The 26,532-nt window shown below is 39.1% G+C and overlaps 1 protein-coding gene across 1 annotated transcript; it reads left to right on the plus strand.

Annotated features, from left to right (window-relative positions):
- The first annotated feature begins 20,746 nt into the window (after positions 1 to 20,746).
- On the plus strand, positions 20,747 to 26,532 carry LOC139708154 (UDP-glucuronosyltransferase 1-2-like). The gene is made up of 5 exons (XM_071620163.1): positions 20,747 to 21,091; positions 22,347 to 22,598; positions 23,765 to 23,984; positions 24,411 to 24,630; positions 25,275 to 26,532. The coding sequence occupies exons 1-5, from the start codon at positions 20,747 to 20,749 to the stop codon at positions 25,555 to 25,557; spliced, it is 1,320 nt and encodes a 439-aa protein (XP_071476264.1). The 3' UTR covers positions 25,558 to 26,532.

A 26,532-nucleotide genomic window follows, 5' to 3' on the forward strand; every position in this document is an offset into this window, starting at 1 on the left:
GGAGGTGCGCGAATAGAAATTGCTCAAATATTGCTGAAATAGATATCAAAATTATTCGACTGTACGTGTCTGTACGCTAATCTGACATATTAGTTTATAAAGAACTATACTTGAAGATGATACCATATTAGTTTCATTTGGCGGAAATAAGGAGAAAAGTGATAAAACTGGCTTTCTATGAGGGTAAAATTTCAAACACCGTGGATTTCACAAAATACAGCTCAGATTTACACTTTTGCACATATTTTCGAATGGAATTGACTTTTGTTTTATATGCTTTATCATTAGGTGAAATTTCATTGCATTTGATATATAAACGAGCAGCATATACCCGATATTATGTTAGCGTTAAAAATGAATTTTCAGATTGCTCAGAAAAATGGCGGCTTCAAGCATCGAACATCAAAGGTACAAATTCACCTGTGGAATTCTTTTGTCCATCCATAGAAAACTGACGGCTGATTGAATAATTATACCGGGTGTCCCAAAAAAAAAAGCGGAACGGTGGATTTTCAGTACCTTGCGTTCTAAAAGTTATATATTTTTTGACATCATTAGAAAGAGCATCTTCCGCAAAAGGCCATGATACCAAAATCATTAAATTTGGTTCTGTACTTTTTATTCTACGCCAATTTCTGTAAATGCAGTCATTTTCAATTTTGTGCGACTTATGAGATAATAATTTGGGTGCGACACGCGTTCCATACGGTTAACTGTGTAAGCTCGTTGATCCATGTCAGCAAAAGATAACGCTTTCATATTGGCGACACACACACACACACACACACACACTGTTTTTTTTTCCTGGCCCGTGCCCAATGTGAAAGCTGTATCTTTTGTAGACATGGATCACCGAGCATACACAATATTCACCGTATGGATCGCGTGTCGCACTCAAATTATTATCTCATAAGTCGCAAAAATCCGGCGAAATTTGGCAATGACTGCATTTTCAGAAATTGGCGTAGAATAAAAAATACTGAACCAAATTTAATGATTTTTGTATCATTGTTTTTTACGGAAGATGTTCTTTCCAATGATGTCAACAGATATATAACTTTTAGACAGCAAGGTACTGAAAATCCACCGTTCCGCTTTTTTTGGGACACCCGGTATAGTCAGTTGTAACTCCATCTCTCGAACCTCCTTGATTAGTGTGTAGAAAACAGGAAACGCGAATAGTTTCATCGATAGATTATGCATTTGTCCATCACGCATAAGTTTTCGCTTTTAAATGTACGTTTAAATGTGATTATTCCCTATTACATGACTTGTTGTAATTTTCAAAGAATTTGTGGTATTAGAAATACAATTTGAATTGAATAGAATGGGGTTGCAACTGGCGTGGATCAGTCGCACTTTAATTTAATTGGCATTCAAAGCCCTCGTCTGTATCCTTTTGTGTACACGTGTGTCATATCACGTGGTGTGCAAAGATCGTTTCCTGTTTGAACAATTTAGAAACCATCTTTGGGAAAACGATAAACAGCAGACACTTTCATGATCTCAATACACACCATTAACACAATCAATTGCATGTCCGTTATTGCCTTGCTATATGATAATCGAAAACTGACTGTATAAAAAAAGAAAACAAAGCAAATACTCAACATCTGCCCTCATTTTACGATTGAAAACAGTAAGTTATTGTGATTTTGTTAGGTAAAATCTGAAACGTGCACGTAAATTCCCGCATTCACCGATACACGCGCCATCCGAGGGGTAAAAAGCAGCTACTATGCACACCATAGTATTGATCTCCATCATTATCATAGTGCTCTGAAAATCATTATGGTAATGGTAACTGTTAAGTTCATTTCGTATTCAATTCTATTTTGATAGAGATAATTATTTTTCTCCCTACCCCTCTCATGCAATTCTTACTGTAGACGTCATTTTATTGTTTGCTGGGGTTTTTTTTCGAGCATATAATTACAATATCATTGATAAGTATTGCGTACCGAATCCCTTTACACCATTTCTAATTTGCTTTGATCTATCTGTATAAAGGAATACTTCAAATAAAAAATTATATCTAAATACATACGTCTTTTCAAGAAGAATATCTCAAACGCCTACACTTATCATGATTATTACGTCAAGCGTAATCTCTGCGATCGTGTACGATCAAAGTGCATGCAAACATGTTGTTGTCTAGTCCGTTGTCTTGATTGTGGCAGAATAATTTGACACATGAGAAGGAGATATACGTCCAGATCATAGTCAAATTAATGTAAGGTATGTGTCTTGAAGGCGTGTCCACTTGGGGGGGGGGGGGATGTTCGTTAATATGAATGTCTCTTAACTGTAAAATGAAATAAGATTCGTATTCCGAAAATTGGTTATTACGATCGAAACACACAAATTCCATATTATACCTTATAGAGAGTCGTTCCGAAAATCAAAAAGAAAAAGGTTCCCCCATTCAAAGGTTCATACTATGATCGAATTCCGAAAATGAAATAACTTAATCTGAAAAGATATAGTTTGGACGGCCGTGCGTATACTAAACGAACCTTTCGGATTAACGAACCTCCTGAATAAAGAATCTTATTTCATCTCTCAGAACATCAGACCTTCGGAATAACGAACCTTACTTCATTATTGGATAAAAACAAAGGTGTCAGTTTGAAATAAGAAATACCATATTTGCGCTAGTCTAAAGATAAACCTATGCACACCCAAAGATATATCTCGCACAAACAAATGCTAACACTAGCACTAACACAGACACATACACTATCACAAGTACTAAGCTAACGGCGTGCACTTACAGTGTATCACTTGCACGTTTTATTGTTTGTTCTATTCTGCTTAACTCCAGGTAATGCTCAGTATGTATGATGATTGGTGTTCGCAAATTAGATCATTGAATGCCACTAAGACAAACCAGCACACACACAAACATTCACAAAATTCCTTCATGACCTTTTAAAGGGCGGCTAGTAACTGATCAGTTGGAATCAGTGGGAATGCTGGAGGATGATTGTTCCAATCCTTGTGGGATTCATTTAAGAGTAAATTATATATCATTTGTTGTGTGGAAATTATTTGCTTTATAATGGTCTCATATTCAAGTAATGTGCAGTTTAAAGGACAAGTTCACCCTCATATACATGTGGATTGAGTGAATGCAGCAATATTAGTAGAACACATCAGTGAAAGTTTGGGGGAAATCGGACCGTCCGTTCAAAAGTTATGAATTTATGAAAGTATCTGCGTAGTCACTGCTGGATGAGAAGACTAGTACAGTGTATGATGTCATATGCGTACAACTATATAAAGAAAATAAAAAGGGAATTTCACAAAACTTTATCTTTTGAATTAAGTGCACATTTCTTCGACTTGTTAAGGACATAATAAGGGTAATATTATTCCTCCTGCCTTCTGAAAGAGAGAAGTCAAGTGTTCTTTTGTTATGCGAGAAAAGTGAGAATATGTTGAATTTTCTTTATTATTTCTTTATATCGTTGTACTCATGTGACATCACAAGCTATAGTAGTCTTCTCATTCAGCCTTGAGTGAGCAGAAACTTCAAAAATTCATAACTTTTGAACGGATTGTCCGATTTTCCTCAAACTCTCAATGATGTGCTCTACCAATATTGCTGCATTCACTCAACCCACATGTCTATGAAGGTGAACTTGTCCTTTAATGTCTCCAGGTTAGCATGCCTGAACAGTGACGGGACATTAAACTGCACATTACTTGAATATGAGACCTTTGTGAAGCAAATAATTTTCACACAACAATAGATATATCATGTACTCTTAAATGAATCCCACAAGGATTGGAACAATCATCCCCCAGCATTCCCACTGATTTCCACTGATCAGTTACTAGCCATCCCCTTTAAAGAGGAACTCCACCCAAAAGAAATAAATCAATTTCAAAAGAAAGAAAGAAAAATTAAATTCCCTAGACAACGATATAAAAATGACAAAATTGGATAAGAATAAGAAAGATATTATGTCGCACATTATACAATTTCATTTTTTCGGGAAATCTTTCTTGAACAGTCCTTACAAATATTTCATAATGTTATACAGTATGAAATTCTGCAGAATAAAAAAAAAATGTATTTTCAGCTAAAACAGGTTAAAGCATGATCTAATACCAAAATGTGTTAACGGTTATTATTCATTTTGGGTGGTTTTTAGGCAGGTTCTGCTTTCATAAAGCTGAGATGTGAGATTTTTGTCATTTCTGCACATGAAATAGGGCCTAAATTAAAAATTGTGAGAGCATGACAATATCAACTTGCTGATTTGAATATTCATAACGACTGGTCAAGAAGTGTTTTCCGAAGAATTGTGAAATTTCAGAATGTCGTAACTTCCTTATTTCTCATTCGATTTTGATCATTTTTGCGTTGATCTGTGGGGAATTCTTCCCTCTTTGTTAAAAAGTTGACAAAATCCTGGTGTGTATTTCTTCTTTAAAGTTAATAAAAATCAAGTGGGTTTACTTTTTTATATAATGTTTTGAGTTATTTGAACATGACAAGTGTCGGTGGAAAATTGAAAATAGATGATTGATAAAGCACACGAGTATACGAGAGACTATCAGGGTCGCAATTACTCATCCTGCTTTTTTTTTTCTTTACTATGACTGCTTGCAGTTTAAAGGGATGATACAGTCACCTGACAGTATTGGTGGAGATGAGAATTGGGCTTTTAACTTTCTGCGAGATACCGAGAAAACGCTTATGATATAGTACAGAGCATACTATTTTAACAGGAATTCAAATTTTATTTGATGAAAATCGGGTTTTGGAATGACTGAAACATCCAAAAACAAAGTAAAACAAAACGATCGTCATAAAGTGTGGGTCCCACACTTTATTAGAATCGCTCTTTTTTGGTTATCTCAGCCATTTCAAAACCAATTTTCATGAAATAAACATTGAATCCTTCTTAAAATTACCCATGCTCTTTCACATTTAATAAGAGGTTTCTCACTATCTCACTTAGGAATGTTATAGACCTGAATTCCCACCTCAACCAGTACTGTACAGTCCCTTTTAAAGTGTTAGAAAATATATTCAAGCTCTTTTATACTCGTCATGGAGGGATGGTTATGGAGAGTGAAATTGGCATTGGTTAGTTTGTGTCCACTGATCTCTATAAAAGAAAGACAGGGGGAGAGAGAGATCAGAGGTCAATACATACTGCTTCAGTGACCCGTGGACACTGCCATTGAATGTACGTCGTCTTAACAAAAACTTTGTTACACCTTGATCTTTTTCTCACTCCCTCGCCTGGATTGGTCTCCTCCACACGCTTGACTAAACTGTAAAGACCTGGTAAAAAGTAAAGTACTGCGGTCGAGCTATATCAAAGAGGGCAAAATCCTTATAGGCTAGCTATGACGGACAGCAATGTTGGTATGAGCGAAAATACCACACTACGCTCGTAGACGAAATACATACGTATATTCGCAGTGGCGTATCTAGGGGGGGGGGGGGCAAGGGGGGCACGTGCCCCGGGCGCCACTCCTTGGGGGCGCAAAAAAACGAGAAAATGAAAAAAAAAAGAAAAGAAAAGAAAGAAGAAGAAGAAGAAGAAGGGGAAAAAAAAAACTTGCCCGGACGGGGGAGGAGGAGGGGGGGGGGGAGGGAGAAGGGGGCAGAAAACCAAATCAAACAAGATAAAAACAAAACATGATGATGACACGGACAAATAACAATGTTTATTGTGTTATTGTGTTCACACAAGAATTCCGAATTCCATGTTTTGTAAGCTGAAATACAAAAATTTTCGGCTCGCTCGCTGCGCTCGCCCGCCAAAAATTAACAACAACAAAAAAAGAAAGAACAAAACGTGATGATGACGCAGAAATATACAAATGTCGACTCATTACTCGCGCATACAAATTTAGAGTATTTTTCAAGTCCTCAGTCTGTTGGTATGAATCGTTATCTATAAGGCCGTCACTGTATCTTGATTAGAATTGTAAGATTTAATAAGCAAAAAAGACAAGAATTCCATGTTTTGTAAGCTGAAATACAAACATTTTCGTCTCGCTCGCTGCGCTCGCTCGCCAAAATTTATCAAAAAAAGAAGATAAGAACAAAACGTGATGATGACGCGGAAATAAATAAATTTAGACTTACTCGCGCATACTAATTTAGAGTATTTTTTCAAGTCCTTAGTTTGTTGTATAAATCGTTATCTCTAAAGCCGTCACTATATCTTGATTAGAATTGTAAGATTTAATAAACAAAAAACAACAAGAATTCCATGTTTTGTAAGCTGAAATGCACAAGTTTTCGGCTCGCTCGCTGCGCTCGCCCGCCAAAAATTAACAACAACAACAAAAAAGAACAAAACGTGATGATGACGCAGAAATATACAAATGTCGACTCATTACTCGCGCATACAAATTTAGAGTATTTTTCAAGTCCTCAGTTTGTTGGTATGAATCGTTATCTATAAGGCCGTCACTGTATCTTGATTAGAATTGTAAGATTTAATAAGCAAAAAAGACAAGAATTCCATGTTTTGTAAGCTGAAATACAAAAATTTTCGGCTCGCTCGCCAAAATTTATCAAAAAAAGAAGAAGATAAGAACAAAACGTGATGATGACGCGGAAATATACAAATTTCGACTTACTCGCGCATACTAATTTAGAGTAATGTTTCAAGTCCTTAGTTTGTTGTATAAATCGTTATCTCTAAAGCCGTCACTATATCTTGATCAGAATTGTAAGATTTAATAAGCAAAAAACAACAAGAATTCCATGTTTTGTAAGCTGAAATACACAAGTTTTCGGCTCGCTCGCTGCGCTCGCTCGCCAAAATTTATCAAAAAAAGATAAGAACAAAACGTAATGATGACGCAGAAATATACAAATTTCGGCTGACTCGCGCATATATACTAATTTAGAGTATTTTTTCAAGTCCTTAGTTTGTTGGTATAAATCGTTATCTATAAGGCCGTCACCATATCTAGAATAGAATTTTAAGATTTAATAAGAAAAAATGACATGAATTCCATGTTTTGTAAGCTGAAATACAAAAATTTTCGGCTCGCTCGCTATGCTCGCTCGCCTAAGTTTATCAAAAAAAGAAGACGATAAGAACAAAACGTAATGATGACGAGGAAATAAACAAATTTCGACTTACTCGCGCATACTAATTTAGAGTATTTTTTTCAAGTCCTTAGTTTGTTGTATAAATCGTTATCTCTAAAGCCGTCACCATATCTTGATTAGAATTGTAAGATTTAATAAGCAAAAAAACAACAAGAATTCCATGTTTTGTAAGCTGAAATACACAAGTTTTCGGCTCGCTCGCCAAAATTTATCCAAAAAAAAGATAAGAACAAAACGTAATGATGACGCGGAAATATACAAATTTCGGCTGACTCGCGCATATATACTAATTTAGAGTATTTTTTCAAGTCCTTAGTTTGTTGGTATAAATCGTTATCTATAAGGCCGTCACTATATCTAGATTAGAATTTTAAGATTTAATAAGAAAAAAAATGACATGAATTCCATGTTTTGTAAGCTGAAATACAAAAAATTTCGGCTCGCTCGCTGTGCTCGCTCGCCTAAATTTATCAAAAAAAGAAGAAGATAAGAACAAAACGTAATGATGACGCAGAAGTATACAAATTTCGGCTGACTCGCGCATACTAATTTAGAGTATTTCTTCAAGTCCTTAGTTTGTTGGTATAAATCGTTATCTATAAGGCCGTCACTATATCTAGATTAGAATTTTAAGATTTAATAAGAAAAAATGACATGAATTCCATGTTTTGTAAGCTGAAATACAAAAATTTTCGGCTCGCTCACTGCGCTCGCTCGCCAAAATGTATCAAAATTTATTTCATTTAAATCACCCTCAAAAGACCCCTCTTAGGTGCTTGAAAAAGCATATCATGCGAACCTTTTTTTAAAGTCCCTAATATACCGGGATCGGGTTGGGGTTGAACACTTTTTCAGAAATTAGGGGCGCAATTTTCGCGCTTGCCCCGGGCGCCGTTTTCCCTAGATACGCCACTGTATATTCGGCCTATATGAAAATTCTGATTAATGTCAGCGTGTGGACTTTGAACGTTTGACGTGATGGTGGCGAAAGCGAACTACATCTGGCGTGAACATCAAACAGTTCCGCGGGTTCTGCCCTTTGATACTATATTTATAGCGCTGCACATCACCTACAGATTTCTGCTTCCATATGAATTGTACATGCAGTATGCACCGTATTCCGTGTACGTGCGATCTTTGATAATCACCGACGACATGTAAATGAAGGCGATGAGCGCTAGTGTTTCTGCTAGTTACGACGTCGCTCAGCGTTCGCGTACATGATGATCATTTCGTCGTTAACTTGAATAATAGCATTTACCCTATCACGTGAAATGCATATCACTTGAATAACACGAACTGCATTAGCTCTCGCATGTAAACTTGAATTGTGACTACACTACGGCCACGCCTCTTCCTGTAAGATTACTCTTCAGATCGCCAATGATGATGCTTCTGCTGAAACGTACCCCAGTCCCGACTGTATGTTTCTGTGTACTGCTCATCGGGTGCACTTCAGTCTTTGCGGAAAATGTGCTGATATCGTGCAGCGTGGGAGAAGGCTCGCACTACTTCGTCGGGAAAACGATTGGGAAGTACCTCGCTAAACATGGACATAACGTGACCGTACTACTTTCCAACGCATATGCTTATAGAGCAGAGAACCCGGACGACCGGGAGCTGAATTTTATCATATTCAACCACTCTGTCCCGCCGGAAGCTGTACGCGAGCGTCACAAGGGATATTCTAAGGTATCAAAATAACGTATAAAGCACATAATACACAACATGTTATAGTTACCACCTATATAGCCCGACCAGACGCTGTTACGCTATGCGACGTACCATGTACAGCGACTGGGCTGTGTATAGTTACCACCTATACAGATGTTATCTTTGTAGCATGCATGGACCTACTACACATGGACGTTCATCGCTCATTGTATTCATACACCTGTTTCTGTCAAAGTATCGCAAAGACGTTTTAAATAATATGCTTTCCTGCTTGATCTCATTATGCACCAGGTAAAACAAGACGGCGCTCTAATGCCTCTAGAAATCTGAATTTACATCAAGCGCAGAAGATGATAACTCTCTTAAATCAAGGAAAATGCATGTGCAGTGGCAGTGTATATAGGAAAATCGGTAAAGCAATTTCATTTACGAAATGTGCGTGTATTACGAGAGAAAGCAAATACATGTATACTTTTGCACGTTAATTGTGACTTGTAATTTAATTTTTCAGTTTCCGCACGTTGTTTCAGAGTAAACATGGACAGTGACCGTAGATGACGTACTAAGTACGTCTTGCCATCAAGAAACATTACGTGCGTTTCCATACGCGTACACTTCAGTCACCAATTTTGTGACACAAAATATTATTTTGACTTGTTTTGAGGTTTGCTGCTCCCCATCATCGCTGTTCATTCAAAGGCCGTTGAGGCTGAAAAAGCACCTCAGCCAAATAAGACCGAAATGAGGCGAAAGGATTCGTGTGTCAGTGATGAGGATGCACACTCACACAGTCATCATTGGGTGCGTTTATCAACTCCTTTTCTCGGCAGAAACAGGTTATCCAAACAGCTTTCAAGGAATTTTTACGAGTTGATAAACGCAAAGCTGTTTTGAAAGCCCTTCAGGAAAGCCTTTTACGAAAGGGTGCGTTTATCAACTCTCCTTTCTCGGCAGAAACAGGTTATCCAAACAGCTTTCAAGGAATTTTCACGAGTTGATAAACGCAAAGCTGTTTTGAAAGCCCTTTAGGAAAGCCTTTTCGAAAGCCCGAAATTTGTGACGATCCAGACAGGTTTCCTAAACAGGTTATCAGAAACCTGTTTGTAAAAGCCTTTCGAAGTTGATAAACGCAAAGCTGTTTTGAAAGCCCTTTAGGTCGCCCTACTGCGGTTACGCAACCATGCGTTTCCAGTTACTGAAAAGACGCGCGCCACGTTATTAGTGCACTCGAGTACGTGTACACAGGTGCATACATACAGCTGTGTGTAATGCACGCATATGCTTGGAACAAGGAGGTGTTTCTCTCACCAACAAGGTTTGAGAAATAGAGTAACAACAGTCTCATTCCCTTTGATCCCATGTCTCATGCCGCCACTCAGAAATATTTGAAGTATGTGCTAAACTGGAGCTGCCTCACAGATAGGAAGACAATTGATTCATGTGGCATTGTATCATGACTCGTCACTCTCAAAGAAAGATATGTCTTTATGATGGTAATTGCTTTTCGCCGTCCCGTCTTAGAAAACAAGCGGCACATTAATAGTACAGGCAGTCAGGGCTTTGGAAAGGGCTCTCGAAAGGGCTATGGAAAGGGCTATGGAAAGGGCTATCGAAAGTTGATAAACGCAGCCGACGAAAACAAGCGGCACATTAATAGTACAGGGAGTAGACAGGGCTTTCGAAAGGGCTATGGAAAGGGCTTTCGAAAGGGCTATGGAAAGGGCTATCGAAAGGGCTATCGAAAGGGCTTTCGAAAGTCGTTTAAATTGGGGAAAGTTGATAAACGCAGCCATTGTCGAAACATCTGAATGTACTCATTAAGATGCACGTAGTCAGGTGGCGGCGGTGATACTGCATGGGATCAATGAAAGACCTCCGTTCATAGTCCATTATATTTGTTCAGGTTTGTAGCTAGTCCGACCACATGGGCGTCACCAGGGGGGGTGCGTTGGGTGCGAACGCACCCCCCTTCAGATCCTTTAAAAAAAAAAAATAAAAAAAAATAAAAAAAAAAAACAGTCTGCGAGCGACCTCAACGCCGGACGCTAAATAATTATTCTTTACTATTTTTTTTTTCATATTTTGCACCAATGACACACACACACACACACACACACACACACACACACACACACAAGAAAATCGTCGGCAAAAACAATTCGCACCCCTGGTTCTGGCAGCACTGATTTTATACGTATCTATTAGTATTCTACAGTGTTCACTATTTATCGATGTACTGTACATCCGTACGATACGGACCACTTATACACGTTTGCATGTACGTGTGCTACTTACAAGTATGTAGGGTCTATGTACGTTACTTCTGACCAATCCATATTGCCAGCCAAAGAGCGAGCCTTAGCCTCACTAAAAAAAAAAAAAAAAAAAAAAAAAAAAAAAAAAAAAAAAAAAATGGAGGGGCAAGCATAATTGTACTTATTTCAGTTTTGCCCCCCCCCCCATAATTAATAATTCCCGAAATGAGATTTTCTTGCTTTTGAAAGAAAACAAATGGAAATGTTGCCCCCATAAAAATATTGGAAGGCAAGCGCACCATTTGCCCCACCCCGCATAATCATAATTCCCGCGATGAAAAGATTTTCTTGCTTTTTTGTTAGAATCAAGAAATCTGTCCAATTATTTCACCCAAAAGCAGTGGCGTAACTACGGAGGGGGGGGGGGGGTGCGCCCCCTCCCAATCCGCTGGTAAAAAAAAAGATTTACCGAAATAGTAGTTCAAGTGTTAGTAAACTGCTTTTGAATGAAAGGGTGATCCAGAAATAAGATATTTTTCTATGATTTCTTTTAACCATAATTAAATAGGTATATAGTGTGAAACATTGTTCAAAAAGCCCGGACCCGACAAAATATTGTGATTCCTGGTTGGCATTCTGCATATAAGCAGGATGTGCGCAGTGTACTCAGTACATCCGAACGAAGAGTCGCTACAATGTTGCGCAATGTGATGTAGCATGTACACCTTTGTACCTTACGCTTCGTTTTATCAAAGCTAGATCATTGCATTTTGCAGTGTTGCTTTACATACTAGTCTATATAAAAATGTCTTGCATTGCCAATAAAAAGACTTGACCTGGGCTAACTTTTCCATGTATATAACACACACACACACAAACAAACACGCACAATTAGTTTAGGGGATGCTCTAAAGTGCAGATTTTGGACATCCTTTCCCCGCTTGATCACTTCGACGCCACCTCGCTGGTCATACCTCCCCCAGTCATGAACATAAACCCACACCCTTGACTACCAGTGGCGGATCCAGGGGGAGGGGCGCACCGGGCGTCCCCCTTTTAATTTCCAAAGCGAAAAAAAAAAAATAGCTGCAAACGGCAGTTTTTGGACAGTAAAATGTCAAAATTTTCAAGCACGCTCGCTCCTCTCGCTCGCATTTAATCGTAATGCCATTCTCCGAAGTTACTGCCAGTAATTGCCGGCAGTTGCGCCTGGTGCGCCCCCCCCCCCCCCTTCATTTCCAAAGCGAAAAAATATAGCTATACAAACGGCAGTTTGGGGACTGCAAAAGATGATGTCAAAATTTTCAAGCTCGCTCGTTCCGTTCCCTCGCATTTAATCTTTATGCCATTCTTCTGATGTTGCTTCCAGTAATTGCCTGCAGTTGCGCCCGGTGCGCCCCCCCCCCCCCCCTTAATTTCCAAAGCGAAAAAATATGGCTAAGAACGGCAGTTTTTGGACTGTAAAATGTAAAATTTTCAAGCTCGCTCTCTTCGCTCGCTCGCATTAGTTGTTATGCAATACACCTGATGTTGCTGCCAGTAATTGCCAGCAGTTCCGCCCGGTGCCCCTCCTCCTTAATTTCCAAAGCGAAAAAATATGGCCACAAATGGCATTTTTTGCACTGTAAAATGTCAAATTTTTCAAGCTCGCTCGTTCCGCTCGCTCGAATGTAATCATTATGCTCTCCTGATATTGCTGCCAGTATTTGCCAGCAGTTGCACCCGATGCGCCCCCTTAGATTCTAAAGAGTAGAAATATAGCTATACAAACGGCAGTTTGTTTGTTTTTTACTGTAAAATGTCAAAATTTTCAAGCTCGCTCGCTTGCTCTATAATTTTGTTATACCATGCACCTCAAAACAAACAAAAAGTCGCCAGACATGAATTTTTAGTGAAGACCATATTCTGAAAGAGCAGACTTTCAGCTTTAAAATGATGTATAACTCAAATCAAATGGACTCTCCTAACCTATCCAAATATTGGAAAGAAAGCACAAACTCAGGAAAAGTGTGAACTGAGAAAAGAGGCTCTGAAGTATACAGTGTCTATTCAAGCGCTTCATCTTTACCAAACCATGCTGGCTGTGCGATGAATGGGACAAAAACAGGAAGTAAACCACCAGAGTAACAACAATGAAGAGATTATCAGATTAAACTGAAATTAAGCACGCCTCATTAACACATTCTGTCCATAATTAATGCCAATTTTCAAAGCAGTAGCATTATCCTTTCAAAAGTTATTAGAGTTGAAAGTGAAGAGTGTGGACAAGGTTTTTCAGAAATGAAAAAGGGATTCTAAAGACACACCTAATCACACTATTCTACCAAAAATGTTCGAGATAAACTGCTAAAAAACACACTTTCCTGCCCGTTTTGTGACACGATACCAAATTTTAGCATAATGTAAAAGAAGACTTGCTCTTTCATAAAATATAAACAAGTCAAGTTCGGCTAGGTTGACCCATTTCACTTATTTTCAGTCCTCTCGCAAAATCAGTGTGTGCGACTTTATGTTCGTTTTGAGGTGCACGGTCACATTTAATTGTTACGCAATTCTCCTGATGTTGCTGCCAGTAATTACCGGCAGTTGCGCCCGGTGCGCCCCCCCCCCCCCCCTCCTTTATTTCCAAAGCGAAAAATATGGCTCCAAATGGCAGTTTTTGGACTGTAAAATGTCAAAATTTTCAAGCTCGCTCTCTTCGCTCGCTCGCATTTAATTGTTATGCCATTCACCTGATATTGCTGCCAGTAATTGCCAGCAGTTGCGCCCGGTGTGCCCCCCTTCATTTCCAAAGCAAAAAGATATGGCCACAAATGGCAGTTTTTGGACTGTAAAATGTCAAAATTTTCAAGCTCGCTCGCTCGTTCGCTCGCATTTAATTGTTATGCAATTCTCCTGATGTTTCTGCTAGTAATTACCGGCAGTTGCGTCCGTTGCCCCCCACCCCTCCTTTATTTCTAAAGCGAAAAAATATGGCTCCAAATGGCAGTTTTTGGACTGTAAAATGTCAAAATTTTCAAGCTTGCTCTCTTCGCTCGCTCGCATTTAATTGCTATGCCATTCACCTGATGTTGCTGCCAGTAATTGCCAGCAGTTGCGCCCGGTGTGCCCCCCTTAATTTCCAAAGCAAATAAATATGGCTACAAATGGCAGTTTTTGGACTGTAAAATGTCAAAATTTTCAAGCTCGCATTTAATTGTTATGCAATTCTCCTGATGTTACTACCAGTAATTACCGGCAGTTGCGCCCATTGCGCCCCCACCCCTCCTTTATTTCCAAAGCGAAAAATATGGCTCCAAATGGCAGTTTTTGGACTGTAAAATGTCAAAATTTTCAAGCTCGCTCTCTTCGCTCGCTCGCATTTAATTGTTATGCCATTCACCTGATATTGCTGCCAGTAATTGCCAGCAGTTGCGCCCGGTGTGCCCCCCTTCATTTCCAAAGCAAAAAGATATGGCCACAAATGGCAGTTTTTGGACTGTAAAATGTCAAAATTTTCAAGCTCGCTCGCTCGCTCGCTCGCATTTAATTGTTATGCAATTCTCCTGATGTTACTACCAGTAATTACCGGCAGTTGCGCCCGTTGCGCCCCCACCCCTCCTTTATTTCCAAAGCGAAAAAGTAAGGCTCCTAATGGCAGTTTTTGGACTGTAAAATGTCAAATTTTTCAAGCTCGCTCTCTTCGCTCGCTCGCATTTAATTATTATGCCATTCACCTGATGTTGCTGCCAGTAATTGCCAGCAGTTGCGCCCGGCGCCCCCCCCCCCCCCCTTAAAGGACAAGTTCACCTTCATAGACATGTGGGTTGAGTGAATGCAGCAATATTAGTAGAGCACATCATTGAGAGTTTGAGGAAAATCGGACAATCCGTTCAAAAGTTATGAATTTTTGAAATTTCTGCTCACTCAAGGCTGGATGAGAAGACTACTATAGCTTGTGATGTCACATGAGTACAACGATATAAAGAAAGAATAAAGAAAATTCAACATATTCTCACTTTTCTCGCATAACAAAAGAACACTTGACTTCTCTCTTTCAGAAGGCAGGGGGAATAATATTACCCTTAACATATGTCAGTAACAAGTCGAAGAAATGTGCACTTAATTCAAAAAGTAAAGTTTTGTGAAATTCTCTTTTTATTTTCTTTATATGGTTGTACGCATATGACATCATACACTATGGTAGTCTTCTCATCCAGCAGTGACTACGCAGATACTTCAAAAATTCATAACTTTTGAACGGATTGTCCGATTTTCCCCAAACTTTCACTGCTGTGTTCTACTAATATTGTTGGATTCACTCAATCCACATGTCTATGAAGGTGAACTTGTCCTTTAATTTACAAAGCAATAAAATATGGCTATAAAATGTCAAAATGTTCAAGCCTGCTCGCTCCCCTCGCTCGCTTGTAGTCGTTATGCCATTCTCCTGATATCGCTGCCAGTAATTTGTCGTTTCACACCGTCATTCCATAATCCATTTATAGGGGGTACAACCCCATCCGGCACTTCCATACCCTCCCCCACCCTTGCTCGCTCCCTCGCATAATAACACCCCCCCCCCCCCCCCAAGATGAAATCCTAGCTACGCCGGTGCCCCTTCCCCGCTTGGTTTCCCTCAAAAAACAGTAAAAGTCTAGGGATTGAGAGCTTCCTATATTCCAAATGTCTGTCCAAAAAATCTCGTAAACATTAAGTGTCAAAACGCACCCCCCTTGAAAAAAAGCTGGTGACGCCCCTGGACCAGACGCCGCCGTGCCGTGCGAAGCGCGACACTTGCGTGCAGCGACAGGGCTGTTAGTTAGTTTGTAGCATATCATTAAAGATAAAACGGTAGCAGTCCTTGACCTGCTTTGAAGTCCATATGAGAAATAGGTGCGAATGTAATACACTGCATGTCTGTTATGCAGTGGCGTATCTAGGGAAAACGGCGCCCGGGGCAAGCGCGAAAATTGCGCCCCTAATTTCTGAAAGAGTGTTCAACCCCAACCCCATCCCGGCAGGGACTTTTTAAAAAAAGTCTACATGATATGCTTTTTCAAGCACTTAAAAGGGGTCTTTTTGAGGGTGATTTAAATGTAATAAATTTAGATAAATTTTGGCGAGCGAGCGCAGCGAGCGAGCCGAAAAATGTTGTATATTTCCGCGTCATCATCACGTTTTGTTCTTATCTTTTTTTGTGTGATAAATTTTGGCGAGCGAGCGCAGCGAGCGAGCCGAAAATTTTTATATTTCATTTTACAAAACATGGAATTCTTGTCATTTTTTGCTTATCAAATCTTACAATTCTAATCAAGAACATTAATGGTGACGGCCCTATAGATAACGATTTATACCAACAAAGTGAGGACTTGAAAAAAATACTCCAAATTAGTACGCGCGTGTGAGCCAAAATTTGTATATTTTTCCGCGCTATCATCACGTTTTGTTCTTATCTCCTTTTTTTGGAGAAATTTTAGCGAGCGAGCCGAAAATTTCTGTATTTCAGCTTACAAAACATGGAATTCTTGTCATTTTTTGCTTATTAGATCTTACAATTCTAATCAAGAAAATTAATGGTGACGGCCTTATAGATAAAGATTTATACCAACAAACTGAGGACTCGAAAAAAAAAATACTCTAAATTAGTACGCGCGAGTGAGCCGAAATTTGTATATTTCCGCGTTTTATTCTTATCTTGTTTGATTTGGTTTTTTGCGCCCCCCCCCCCCCCCCCGTATGTTCGACACCTTTGGCGCCCTCGTTCGATCCAATAGGCGATCGCTTCAGAACGAAAGAAATACAATTGCAGCCGCTGCTCCGTGTAACATTTTGCCTTCTAACGATGGCATGTGTGAACACAATATACATTGTCATTTTGTCCACGTCATCATCACGATTTGTTCTTATCTTCTTTTTTCTCTTTATATGAATTTTGGCGAGCGAGCGCAACGAGCGAGCCAAAATTTAAGCTTACAAAACATGGAATTCCTGTGTGAACACAATAAACATTGTCATTTTTTGTCTTCATCATGTTTGATTTGGTTTTCTCCCCTCGGGCTCGGGCTGTTTTAAATAACTGATGGTGACGTAACAAATGACTGACTTCCGGTGATGGGAATATGCTCACAACGTCAGGGCTTGAATAATGCACTTTCTCGAAGGTTTAACGCAGCTGATAACAAAGACTAGTAAAAAAAAAATGCATCATATTTTTGTCTTTTTATGTCATTTCAGACGTCAGGCTCATGTATATTTACGTCTTTATGACGACAGTTTGTAACAGCGTAATAATGTCCTGAAAAAGACGTCATATTTTGACGTTTTTGACGTCTTATTGGTTGAAATTGACGCCCTTATAACGTCCCTTATACCACAAAAAAAAACAAGCAAACATTAGACTCGTACAAATTATGTCATATCTTTTTAAAGTCCTGTCGACCCCAATCGACATCACAGTACATCTTTTTCGTATCATGTAAGACGTCATATTAACGTCATAGATATTTTGTATCAGGGTATGTCGTAAAATATGTCGCCATATTTTGACGTCTTTTGACAACATATTGGTTAAGAAATGACGTTTTGATGACGTTTTTACGACACGTAAAAAAAAATCATATTGGTAAAAACCATTCTCAAGGTCCCCCTCCATTCAAATTACTTACCGTAGTCTGTAACCTCTCCATGTAGCTTATCAATTGAATTATTAAAGAGATAGAGACAAAAGGAGTACAAAAACAACTAGACTTGGAATTTGTCAAGACTGACAAATTAGGTGATCCGATTTTTTTTAAATCAATGATTCGAGTCCTGATCGCAATAGGCATGACCATATAGGTTTCATCTGTGTTTAGAGACATTGGCCGTGTGATATTTGGATTCTCATTTAGAAAAGAGAGTCAGGTCTGCCATCTTTGGTACCAAATTCGGTATACACAATAACGAAGATACAGAATGAAGTATATTTGACCATTGACCCAACTTTGCATAGCCAGATGGCATCTGAGCAAAAAGTGGTTATTTTGTGAAATGATTCTTGTAACATGGTCTTTGCATGTGCAAAATATGGGAAAGATAGGACATGTATTCACTAAGATACAGGTTGAAACATTTATGACCTTTGACCCTAATTTACATACCCAAGATGGTGTCTGATCAAGTAGTTGTTATTTTATGAAATAATGTACGTGATATGAACTAAACATGTGCAAAATATTGGGATGATAGAGGTTTTTTTTTTTCTTGAGTTATTGCAAAGAAAGTTGCAGAAAGAAAGAAATATCTCAATACATCGAAGATAAGTTTGATTTCAACCAAGTTTTTTGACGTGATCTCGGCGTCGTATGAAAAAATGGAGAGAAAATTGACGATAGCCCAAAGTCTCAGCTACAACATATTAAAATCTGGGAGAAATTCACCGAAGAGTAAGTGAGCTAGTGCTCGATAAAGACCGTCATGTCAATTTTCATTTCCAGAAAAATTCCCTCCCATACAGATAACACGTAAACTGGTTAAATTTGACAAGGTTACATTATATCCATTTTCACGAGGTGAAGACATCATCCGATTAAAACTTTGATGAACAAAACTTAAAGGGTATTAGATTGGCTACAACATACTAAAATCTGGAAGAAATTCACCAAAGGGTAAGTGAGCTAGTCGTCGATAAAGACAATCATGTCAATTTTCACATCTAGAAAAATTCCCTCCCATAGAGATAACACGTCGTAACGAAGATACAGGAAGAAGTACATATGACCTTTGACCCCACATTGCACAGACAAGATGGCCTCTGAGCCAAAAATGATTATCTTGTGAAATGATCCTTGTAACATGGTCTTTACGTGTGCAAAATATGGGAAAGATAGGACATGTATTCACCAAGATACAGGATGAAACATTTATGACCTTTGACCCTAATTTACATACCCAAGGTGGTGTCTGATCAAGTAGTTGTTATTTTGTGAAATAATGTGCCTGACATGAACTAAACATGTGCAAAATATGGTGGTAATAGGGTATGTTTTTCTTGAGTTATTGCAAAGAAAGTTGCAGAAAGAAAGAAATATTTCAATACATCGAAGATAAGCTTTAATTTCAACCAAGTTTTTGGACGTGATGCCGACTCCGTATGAAAAAACGAAGGGCACATTCATAGCCCAAAGTCTCAGCTACAACATACTAAAATCTGGGAGAAATTCACCGAAACATAAGTGAGCTAGTGCTCGATAAAGATAGTCATGTCAGTTTTCATTTCCATAAAAACTGCACTCCCATAGAGATAACACGTAAACTGGTGAAATTTGACAATGTTACTTTCAATCCCTTTTTACGAGGTAATGCCGTCATCCAATCAAAATGTTGTTATTTTATGACTAAAAGACCATAATTTAATAAGCTACAAAATATCGAAATTTGGACGATAATCAACGAAAGAATAAGTGAGATACGCTTGAGTGAACTTGAAATTTGATGACGTCATTTTGAAAATTTACTTTTTTTACTTTATTAAGAAATTTGATATCTTTTCATCATTTTTCCAGCCTCGCCAACCCATGAAATAACATGTGAAGAGTTTGTTCGCAAAAACCGATAAGTCCATATTTGCCAAATGGAGATATTTGCGATTAAAGGTCAAGAAAAATAAAGAGAATAATAAGAACATTTTTGCTTCTTTTGACCATAACTTCAATAATGTACCTTTACTTCGTAGTGACCAATATATCATTTAAAAGGTGTTATTTAGTACTTTACGACAGACACCGTACTTTAAAATATTCAAAAATGGACTTATTGGTTTTTGCGAACAAACTCTTCATGTACAACTCATTAGCGTTCAGAATATGTAAAGAAAATGGGGGATTACCGTCCATCCTGACGAGTAAAATCGGATTTAAAATTGTTTTGTAAATTGTAAATTTTTTGGCATTGTTGCACTGTATATCGCCATTGACGCACGCGCGGAATTTCAACTTTGACGGGCCCGTATGACGTCATATTGAGTCGGATTGACTTGAAACTTGGTAAAAATATTCCTTGACATTTCAGGCATCCGATAAATGTAAAAAATGGGAAATTTCTATTGCATATGAGCTGTGCGTGCGTATATGTGCGCGCGCGTACGCGTCCGTCCAATTTTTTTTCAATTTTTCAAAAAATGCTCCAAATGGTCTGAAACGTGTGCAAAAAAATTTGAGCTCGATTTGAGCTTACAAATATTTCAACGCGCGCGTACGCGCACGTTCTAAGAAAAAATGTGAATTTTGAGAACATGAGTAGAATGCGCATAATTTAAAGTATATATGTAACGTAAATTTCATCGAAAAATTCCATTCCATTAATGAGATATGATTGAGAATGTGTTTTCATATAATGACGTCATAGTGACGTCACGGTCGACTGATCACAATGATACAATAGATTTGTTGTCTTTAGGACATGATACATACATGGCATGAGTTTGAAATTGATAGGCAGAGGACTTTCTGAGTTTACGTCTGCACAACTTTTGAGGAGAAAGAAGAAAAAAAAGAAGACGAAAAACAAAGAATCAGTACAGATACAGAAGGTGATCCGAGAGGATACTCGGATCACCTAATAAAATGGGACAGCCTCAGAGACCATTGTATATGCACAAAACCAAATTTATCCTTTTTTTCTGTATATTTGAATGTGTGTACTTATTGAAATATTATGTTTTCTTTTCTATGTTTTGTTGTTTTTTTTTTTTTTGTCTCCCATGCGTTTGTTTGATCATCAGATCGCGCTAGAACCGTTGGGGGCGCGATTCTTCTACAATCTCACCATGTCCCAGCGACAGGGAAACGTCGACGACTGCGAGGACCTGCTGGTCAGGAACCCCGACGTCATGCACCGGCTCGAGCACGGCAACTTCAGCGCCGTCGTCTACGACCAGATCTGGACGTGCAGTCTCTTCCTCGCGATGAAGCTAGACACGATGGCCATCATGTCGAACCCGATGGCTGCACTCGATCTCGCTGGGTCCCAGGTCGGCAACCCCACCAACCTCGCCCTCATGCCCACGGGCATGACGGGCTTCAGGCCGGACATGTCGTTCTTTCAGGTAAGTAACGTCCGCTTGTCTTCGTTGATGATTTTGCAGAGCTTGTTGATAGCTGACTCTTCTTTTTCTCTCTTCATTCTTACAATATGATATTTAATTGATCGTTATGTATATATTATAAGAGCTCACTTCGTTTTCAAAGGGAACTAGGTTTGTGTGAATGACTGATTTTTTTAAAGTAGTGTTTGATTTATAATCTTGTCATGTCTTGTTCTCTAAGTTCAACTGCACCAGATGAGAAGAACCACAGCTAGTTTGTTTTGTTTGTTTGTTTGTTTGTTTTTTCAGACTAAGCTATGCATGTAACGACTGTGTACATGACAGATATTGTACTTAGACATTGTATTTACATAAGTGTTGCGTTGTATGAGCGATTTGACATGTGGGCACTTTTTAAAGAGGATGACAATATAGAGTCATGATGGTAGGAATGATGCCTTCAAATATAGATGTATATGTATTACCATCGCCATCGTTAGCCCTATAGTTGTGTGACCATTGATTATAGCCTTTACTGACTAGCATAATAATATCTGATCAACATGATCACAACGAGACCAGACCTAGATGCCGTCGATAATGACAAGATGATGATTATCAATGTCGTCGTTAACTTTGATTGATATTTATTAACCAACTGAAACATGTAACAACGTAATGTTACGGTCAATGGTTTGATGATGACACGAAAGCATCAAAAGGAAAGTGCTGCAGAAATGAAACCCAACATTAAGATTCGACTGTTGTTACTACATTTTGATTATAGTTCATCTGCCATCTCCAAAATCATTCTTTTACCATCTATGAAGCCCGTTTTGATTTTGGAGTAATGATGAAGAACACTGACAATAATAGCAAGACCCAAGATTATTTCATTATTTGTCACTATCTTTATGTAGCACAACATACATCCTCTATTCGTGGATACGGGTCTAGGGCAATAACCCCCTGGGCAGTTACCCCCTGGGCAATTACCCCGGACCCTTCCCTTGACCCTAATCCTAATCCAAAACCTAATCCTAATCCTAATCCTAATCATAATCCTGAACCTAATCCTAACCCTAACCCAAACTCCTAACCCTAAACCTAACCCTAATCTTTACGCTAACCTTACCACTTTAGCCGGGGGGGGGGGGGGGTTAATTGCCCTCTGGGGGTAATTACCGCTTGGATACAATTACCCTTATATTTCCTCCACCCACCCCCCCCCCCACCCCCCTCCTTATCTCCCCTTCTTCCGCCTCGTCGTTCACAGCGGGTCGTCAACGTGCTGGCTCATGAGGCCATCAAAATCATCCTCACGTTCTTCATCAGTCCCTTCGACGAGCTGCGCCAACGCCTCGCCATCCGCCCGGACCTGCCCGGCACCGCCATGGAGCTCATCGCCACCTACCCGTCGCTCTTCCTCTTCAACTTCGAGTTTGGGATCGAGTACCCAGCGGCTGTGTATCCGAATATCATTCCCATCGGCGGGATCACGGCGAAACCCGCCGGAGCGTTGCCAGAGGTGAACGCTTATCTCGGAACGTATATAATGAAACTCAGAGTGAAGAAGTCCATGTGGGGCTGAGAAAGTTTTTGCTAAATTTTTTCTGGTATTTTATTACATCCATAATTCCGAAATAGAATGACTTCCAGAAGCCGTTCCGTCAGAGGCCGATGAAAGGAAAGGACCTTATAGTCTTTTACTATATCATGAAATTTTGTGAAAGTATCTTTAGTTTCCAATGTTCCGCACTTGGATCATGGGAATGTAATTGGACGAGTTAAGTGGGTGTAAATTTGGAGGGTAAGAGGTTAGGTTGAAAGGGAAAAGAGCAAGGGGTGGATTCGAAAGGTAATTGCTTTGGTTAGGAAAGGGTAAGCGTGTGATTTGGGATTTTAAAGGGTAATGCTATGGTGTGGACTGGGAGAAGAAAGGTTAAAGAGGTGGATTTGGAGGGGAATGGGTTAAGGCAGTCGATTCAGAGGGGAACAGGGTAAGGGGTAGGTTAGGAGGCGAAAGGGGTAAGGGTTGGGGTGGAATGAGAAAAGGAAATGAGGGCACAGGGGGACGGGGTTGTGGGAAGGGAATGTAGTGCAGGGTAAACAGACGTTTCAGCAGAGAACAATGTATTCCCACCCCACCCCCACTCCACACACACATACACACACTATTACATTAATGTACATAAATAAAACTCATTATCCACCTTGTTTTGTCCTTTTCGGTCAAAATGATCTTCAAAATACTTGAAACGTTTAGCGTTATTTATTAATGTGTATTTGTTCTTTTCCTTCAATTAAAAAAAAAGTAGAATTGTTCCAAGCCGTAATGTTTAGAGCCCGTTGTCCAATTCAAACGATTTGCTTATTGACAACGGTCTCCTCCACCTGTATACTAAAAGATTTTGCCGACACGAATTATATGTATTATTTACATGATAATGTACTGAGAACTCCTGTTTATATGTCTATGACTTCTGAATATGTTTGATATTCAGGTGTGAGTTTTAATTATAATACAAAATGTAATGACAAAATTAACAATCATGATGTTGCAATGTTGGTAATAAGAATAATAAAAGTAATTTTGTGTCAGGGATTATGTCATTGCAATCAAGGGATATATCATTTTGGCAACGACAACCCGCGTGAAAGTCTTAACCAGGAGTTCTGTTGTCATGGATACAGGAGTTGGAGGACTTTATGGAGTCGTCGGGAGAGCACGGGGTCATTCTGTTCACCCTCGGGACCTACGCCCATCAGATACGGGTCGGCTGGCTCCAGCCATTCGCCGAGGCTCTCGGGAAATTCCCCCAGAAAGTTCTGTGGCAGATGAGCACGACTCCTCCCTTTAAGTTGCCTAGCAACGTGAAAACGCTCCCATGGTTACCACAGAACGACATCTTGGGTAAATCCACACAGCTTCATTTACCATCCACTATGTCTTCATCATCTATTTAGATATGCATGTATTTGTCCCACATAAAGTTGTCACCTACTACATTTTCATTCGTTTCATTTATCTATCCGTCTACTTATTCATTCATTTATTTATTTGGTTATTATCTATTTGAATATTCATATATATGTATTGATTTATTTATTCAGTTATGTGTTTATTCATCCCTTACGTATTTACTCATCCATTCATCTTTCTTTTGTTTATTTACTTCTTATCGATTGGTTGATTGATTGATTGATTGATTGATTGATTGATTTATCGATCGATTTGTTTGTCCATTCGTGTATTTATCAAGACAGAAAGATGAAGGAATTTTTTTGCACTTATGCAGTCTCTTATATTATCTTCTCCCCATAATATGGCATCCTACAGGACACCCGAAGACTCGCCTCTTCATCTCCCAGGGGGGCAACAACGGCTTCTACGAGTCCCAGTTTCACGGGGTGCCCGTCATCATCATTCCGCTGGGCGGCGACGCCGTCGACGCGGCGACTCGCGCCGTGCACCGCGGCTTCGGTCTCACCGTCGACAAATCGGAAGTGACGACGGAGCGACTTCACACGGCAATCCACACGATCTTGAACAACGACAGGTGAATTACCGACATCATGAAAAAGGAAAATCATAGGACTATTAAAATCAAATGATAATAATAACAATAATAATGATAATAATAATATTGTTATTATTATTATCATTATTATTATTATCATTATTATTATCATTATTATTATTATTATTACTACTATTATTACTATTATTATTATTATTATTATTATCATTATCATTATTATTATCATCGTCATCATCATCATTATAATGATATATTGATGCTGTAGTAGTAGTAGTAGGAGTAGTAGTAGTAGTAGTAGCATTAGCATTGCCAGTCGGTGGTAGTAAAATTATGACGATAATAATTCTACTTTTTTAGCACATGTTACATTTTCGTCTCTATGGTATGTACAAAATATAACAATAATTAAACAGTACTCCAAATAAAATGAAGTAAAAACCAGCACTATAATCAAAGTGTAAATAAAGTGTTGCCTAATAGATTGGTTTTTCGTCTCGTTTTGAAGGTAATGAGCATGATAGTCATGTCGAGCTTTCTAGTAATTATTATCATCACGATAACTATTAACAGCTGCTCTGTCAGTCTCCATCAGAAAGAATTTTCTGGTCCATTGGAAGTGACGTCATAATATTACGTTTGTTTGTGAATCATTTGTCATTCAGCTTCGCGCAAGTGGCGAAGCGCAATTCCGAGATCCTGCGCAGCCGCGACATGCATCCCGGCGATCGCGCCGCATTCTGGGTGACCCACGTGATGCGACATGGCGGCGAGTACATGCGGAATCCTTCTCTCGAGCTCAGCTTCGTCCAGAGGCACCTCATCGACGTCGCAGCCTTCCTGCTGGCCGTGATCGCATCCGTAGTCGTCGTCGCATTCTTCCTCTGTCGGTGTTGCTGTCGGTGCTGCAAACGCGTCTGCTTTAGACCCAAACAGAAGAGTGACTAAAGACTTTCGTGTCGTCAGAAGAGTGGCGGAAATTGACACAGCTCTTCGCAAGAACATTCATTTGTGCCGGAAGTTGAATTAATCTTGTTTCGCATTGTGTGTTTTTGTATTTTTGTAATGTAATGACTTTGCACCGGAGTACATTTAGGAAATGTCACATTAGTGAGGTTTAGAATTGTCTGAAGCTTGTAGATTCTGTGGTGTGCACGAAACAGTGATTGATATAGGTTCGACTTTGTAAGACGCTAGTTGGTAAAACTTGAGTCAATATAAAAAAATGAACATGCGCAAAATGATAATGTCGGTATACATTGAAGGTTTAAAAGATTATTTCATACAGACACAGGTTGGCTTTACTGTCAATCTATGAATAGAATTCCAGTGAGAGTTATCTAGTGAACTTAAGCAATGATCTACGATGAAAACGTAAACAGCAGTGTAATAATCTGGCAGAACGTGTATCGAGGTTTGCTTGTAGGTTGTATAGGAAGATTTACCCAAACGTGGATTCATCGAATGAGGAAAGACGGGTGAAACACTTTATGCAAACTGCAGGAAAATCGGTTAGGACTTTAAAGCTGTGCTTTTTACCTTTACAGTCGAAGATGATTAAAAATGCCTCCCCTCTAGTTTGGACTCTCTACGCAAGTTGTAACGTAACAGTAATAGAGCAGTATAAAGAAACTTTTCCCTCGGATTGGAAATAGAGGCCCCGTGTTTGAGACAGAGACACGACGTGCGCACGTAAAATAATGATCCTGCTTCATTCATGCGTCATATAAAAGAGCAGAGTGAATAATAACCCGGTGAAGTGGTCTGCTCCAAGTGCTCACAACTGAACTCCATGGGAGACCAACTAGTGTAGCTGAATAAGAAAATGGACTATCCAGCCGTTTTACAGATGGAAAATTAAAACATACAGTATGAAATTAATGTACTCGATATATTGTAAATTTGATGATGAAATCATTTTAT

The sequence above is a fragment of the Diadema antillarum genome, unplaced genomic scaffold (assembly GCF_040938485.1).
Source record: "Diadema antillarum isolate AM-2024a unplaced genomic scaffold, OU_Dant_1.0 scf00000004, whole genome shotgun sequence".
Lineage (NCBI taxonomy): Eukaryota > Metazoa > Echinodermata > Echinoidea > Diadematoida > Diadematidae > Diadema > Diadema antillarum.